Consider the following 4982-nt stretch of genomic DNA (forward strand, 5'->3'; position numbering starts at 1 on the left):
GGCAGCGAGGTAGAATCGGGGGGCGGGGCTGAGCTGGCAGCGATGTAGAAGCAGGCGTTGATCTTCTTCTGCGGAGGCGGTGCTTATCCACACTATTACATCATAGATTAGAACATTCCACAAGCTGTCGTTTTGGCCTGGTTTCAATATCTGTTTTATACTACCGATAAAGTTTTGAGTTGTGAAACTTACTTGATGTTTTTATAGCACAATGACCTCTTATATGTCAATAGATCAAGACAATTTTGGTTTCTCAGTTCATGACCCCTTTAAGCTGCATCGCATTAACAATAGTTTGCAGGTGAAAATCATCCATTTACTGTTTTCAATAGTTTCAAACCAAGCAGCATTATGTCAGTAAAATTGAAACATGCAAAATATGTGTGAGGATATTTCGTCCTCACACAAAACTCCTGATCATGTGGATTTCTATTAAAATGACTGGATTTCACCATTTGTGAAAATTTGTCAAACATGGTAATGTGATCTCACCTTTATTTCTGGATTACGGCATATTTAATTGAAAACATAAATGAAAAGTCTACAAGAATTCTAGTCAAGTGAAAATATGTGACTAGATTCATGAAATACAATCGGAACAAATTTCTCCGTAAATTGATTGTAGAACCGATTATTGCATTGAATTCAATTCGTTTCACGAACACAAGCAGAACAAATTTGTGATGATCATTTGTAAATGAATACTTATGTGTACTGTCAATGTAATTTTAACCAGTTTCATTTTAGCCAGTGCAATTTTTTTTTTATCTACCTTATTTTGGTTGAATTTTGAATTTGAAATTTGTAAATGTAATGTGTGGCTTCTGGTCTCATCCACTTCCAGCTATTTTTAGCTATATAAAACAGCTCATTTTGCTGCTTGATATTGCACACTGGTGTTTCTTACCATATTATTTTAATGTATTGTCTAAATTATAAACACACTGGTTTGTAGTGCAAACAGTTTTACTGTTTACTGCACTTTGTTATTCTTCTCGTTATTTCACTACAGTGACTAATGAACCGTATGTCTCGCACATTCACAGAAAACAGCTTACTTCTGTGTTAAAAAATAAGGTGGATAGTCAACGTGGTAAAAATTGACCCTGAATTGTAGTTAACTTTAATACAAGTTTTCCGTATTATTGCACAACATTAAAAACATTTCTGGAAGTAAAATGTGATTTTGAATGGCGTTTCACATTGGTTTTATGCAATGTCTAATTTTCACAAACATGTTTTCCTGAGTTTTATTTGTATACTAGAATTTTAAGTATATAGTATGTATGTAATAGCAGTTTTTCACTGGCTCATTGACACCAAGACAATAACACAACCTATCTCTAGACACTATGTCTGTCCCTCACATCCTCATTTTCATTTGTAGCTAATTAAACATTGCGTAACAAAGATCCATTGGTGCTTTTGTATCCGTTATGACCAGTTCTGCAATAAAAGCCACTTTGCCTACAAATTTATGGTGTTTTTAATGTTTTTGACAGATGAGGAGGTCGGTGGTCACAAAGGAATGGAGACATTTGTGAAGCACCCTGAATTTCAAAAGCTGAACATTGGTTTTGCCCTTGATGAAGGTAAACAAACCTGCAGATTCAGTCTTCTAGTTGTTGTAGTTGCTTTAGTATTCTCAGGTTTTCTCAGAATTTTAGACTTGATTTTAACAGAGTGAGGGGTGAATTCATTAAACGGTTAAACTGCTTTAGCACTACTCTGAACAGAAAGACACAAACTGTGCTCCCTTATACTTAAGCTCATCCGTGAAACAGTGCAGCATTCACATACAATACAGTACCATTCAATCTTCATACAATTCAGTTTTTAAACTAAAACATGTATGCACTAATATTAAAGAGAGTTTTTGCCTGTTTTATTTGTTCACAGGTTTGGCAAACCCAACCAATGCCTATACTGTCTTCTACGGAGAAAGGAACCCCTGGTGTGAGTATCACATATGCCAGTAGCCACATTTACTCTGTGTGTGTGTGTGTGTGTGTGTGTGGGTGTGTGTTAACAAACATGTGCTCTGTCCTGCAGGGATCACAGTCCGCTGTCCAGGAAGTCCAGGTCATGGTTCCAGGTTTGTGGAGAACACAGCAGCAGAGAAACTAGTGAGTGTGTTCAGAATGTAATGTGGCCAAACATTTTTATTTTCTGCAAGGACAAATTAATTTGATCAAAAATAAAAACATTTATAATGGTGCAAAAGATTTCTATTTCAAATAAATGCCATTTTTTTTACTTCAACAATTCTGAAGTTCGAAATATTCGAAATATCCGGCGGTGCAACTGTTCTCAACATTGCTAATAATCAGGGGCCGGATTCATGAAACATTCTCAAGAAAAAGTCTTCTTAACTGCCATTTTCTTCTTATTTTTCAAATTAAGAAAAAAATTCTGTTTTTTATATTCCCAAAAAAATCTTCTTAAGAATGTTCTTATCTTTTTTCTTAAGATTGCTCATAAGACAAATCTTAAGACGATTTCAAATTCTTGAAAAGAAGCTTCTTAAAAATCATCCTAAATAACTTCGTAAAGTTAGGATAGCCCCAGACTTGTCTTAAATCCCAAATAGTAAGAATGATTTATTTATTTATACACCATGTCTACACCGGACGCGAGCAAAATACTATAGAACCCATTATAATCAGTGACGCTGTCTACACTGGATGCGCCGATTTCGTGTATGAGTATAGAAGCCATATGATTACAACTGCCATCAATTGAGGCGTCACGAAATTCTGAAATTATCGTACTATATGGGATTTTATTATTGTACATTGTACAGAGGTCAAAATTATCGTACAAATATTAGTGCGTCTTCAGCCATTTATTCATTTATTCTTCTTAAGAAAAAAATTAAGATGTTCTTAGGAAACCTTTTTAATTTTTCAAGAATTGCACTTAAAAACATTCTTACGAACTTCGTGGAATTTATCTTAAGAATATTCTTAACTTATTTCTTAAGATGATGTTCGTGAATCCGCCCCCAGAAATGTTTCTTGAACAGCAAATCAGCATATCAGAATGATTTCTGAAGGATCTTGTGAGATCCTTATAAATTAAGTAATATCTTCTCTTATTTGTGAGGGCACAGCAAACAGACGTTGAACTATTAGAAACAAAACTCTTTCAAAATGTATAATAGTTGTACATGCAGTTTTCTTGTTTATTCTCCTATTAATTGACAAACTACATTAAATATGTGTACTATTAAAAAAAACAGCAATATTTAAAATGAACAAATGAAGGCAAAAGGTTGTTTATATTAAATTGCAAGTAACTTATATGCATTTTAACCTAAAATCATGAAGTTTATTTTATCCTGAAGTCTATTTTTATCCTGTTTCTGATGCATCTGTCTGTGTTGTGTCCACAGCAGCGAGTTATAAACTCCTTCCTGGAGTTCAGAGAGAAAGAGAAACACCGGTGAGCTTCATTCTCAATCTGTGTTCTGAACATCTGGTTAAAGGAGATCTGTTAAACGTGAAACTACACCTGTGTGTGATTTCCAGGCTGAACACCAATGAGTGTTTTACTCTGGGTGATGTCACCACTGTTAACATTACCATGGTGAAAGGGGGCGTGGCTTACAACGTGATTCCAGTGGAAATGGATGTCAGCTTTGACTTGAGAATCCCGCCCACCGTTAACCTGCAGGTGTGTATCTGGACCATTACATGGGATCCGAACACGAGTTCAGTTACACCCCCCTCCCTTTGAAAGTCTCTTTTTATTTATTAAATTATTTGGCTTTGAACTGATTCTTTCGCCATGTGTCACTACCGATTCTGTTCACTGTACAGGAGTTTGAAGAGAAGATAAAAGCCTGGTGTAAAGAAGCTGGTGAGGACGTGACATATGATTTTGCACAGGTCAGATTTATTTTTACACACCAAACACAATTCCATCTGGCCTGATCTCACATCTGGTAATTTCATGTGTCTGCCAGGAGACTATGGCCACATACACACTGTAGAGATTCAGGAGTGACACCTACATTTAAATACGGGGGTGAATTATCGAAATTATCGTCAGAACTTGCTCTCGAAACTGCTATGATTTACATCATGCTAACCGTTGCATGTGGCATCTTGCACATTTGGTCTCACTTTTTAATTTTACATTGACCAAAGATTTATGTTTGGCGATTTTAAAGGGGTGGTTAAATTTTTCAATTTTTTAACATTAGTTAGTGTGTAATGTTGCTGTTTGAGCATAAACAATATCTGCAAAGTTACGAAGCTGAAAGTTCAATGCAAACGGAGATACCGTCTTTTAAAATTCTGGCAGTTTAATGCCTACAAAAACGGCTGGTAGGGACTACAACGAGTTACTTCCCGTGATCATGACATCACAAACCCTGATAAACCCCGCTCTCGGGAAAATGCAGCAAAGGGGGCGAGGCCATGCTGTGCTGCTATAGAGAAGAGGAAGAGAAAACTAGAGCTGCCCGTAAAAATCTATTCATATATGAATCGCGATTCTGTCTTCTAACGATTCTAATGGATTCACAAGATTCAAAATCAATGTTCTAAAGCAGCGGTTCTTAATACTATTCCTCGCGTTCCCCTGCTCTGCATCTCTCTCTCTCTCTCTCTCTCATTCAACTCAGTTCCAACAATGAACTGTTCCAATTATACACTTATTTTCACATAGCTATGAGAAGAGTTACACATGGTTTGCAGTTGGCGTACTGTATTAAAGCTTTAATCAGGATAAAACCGTATATTAAAAGCTAACATAAGCAGTAGCATTTACAAATAACAGCGTATCTAAAAGTATGAGACAACAACAAACAAAAAACATAGGCCTACCATTAAAAGCCGTGCTTGCACAGATTCTGCACGATCCTCTTCAATAATATCATCTGCTTCTCAATCGGGCTCAAACTGATAAGCGATATTAACGACGCCATTGTTTACAATACAACCGGAGCACATGCCGCTGAGGAGAGGGGCGGGACG

At 36.3% G+C, this 4982-nt stretch overlaps 1 protein-coding gene across 2 annotated transcripts in view; it reads left to right on the forward strand.

Moving 5' to 3' along the window:
* The window catches only part of LOC107747934 (aminoacylase-1-like), a 10056-nt gene extending 6009 nt beyond the window's left edge, over positions 1-4047 (forward strand). Inside the window, exons 7-12 of one of the 2 annotated variants that reach the window (XM_016562545.1) lie at positions 1503-1592; positions 1900-1956; positions 2053-2126; positions 3395-3444; positions 3531-3675; positions 3822-4045. In XM_016562545.1, coding sequence (XP_016418031.1) covers positions 1503-1592; positions 1900-1956; positions 2053-2126; positions 3395-3444; positions 3531-3675; positions 3822-3935 — 530 coding nt within the window. In that variant the 3' untranslated portion in view covers positions 3936-4045. Of the gene's footprint in view, positions 1-1502; positions 1593-1899; positions 1957-2052; positions 2127-3394; positions 3445-3530; positions 3676-3821 lie in introns of both variants that reach the window. The other variant, XM_016562547.1, reaches the window with a different exon arrangement.
* The last annotated feature ends 935 nt before the right edge of the window (positions 4048-4982 follow it).

The sequence above is a fragment of the Sinocyclocheilus rhinocerous genome, unplaced genomic scaffold, assembly GCF_001515625.1.
Source record: "Sinocyclocheilus rhinocerous isolate Xijiao unplaced genomic scaffold, SAMN03320098_v1.1 scaffold1191, whole genome shotgun sequence".
Classification (NCBI taxonomy): Eukaryota; Metazoa; Chordata; class Actinopteri; order Cypriniformes; family Cyprinidae; genus Sinocyclocheilus; species Sinocyclocheilus rhinocerous.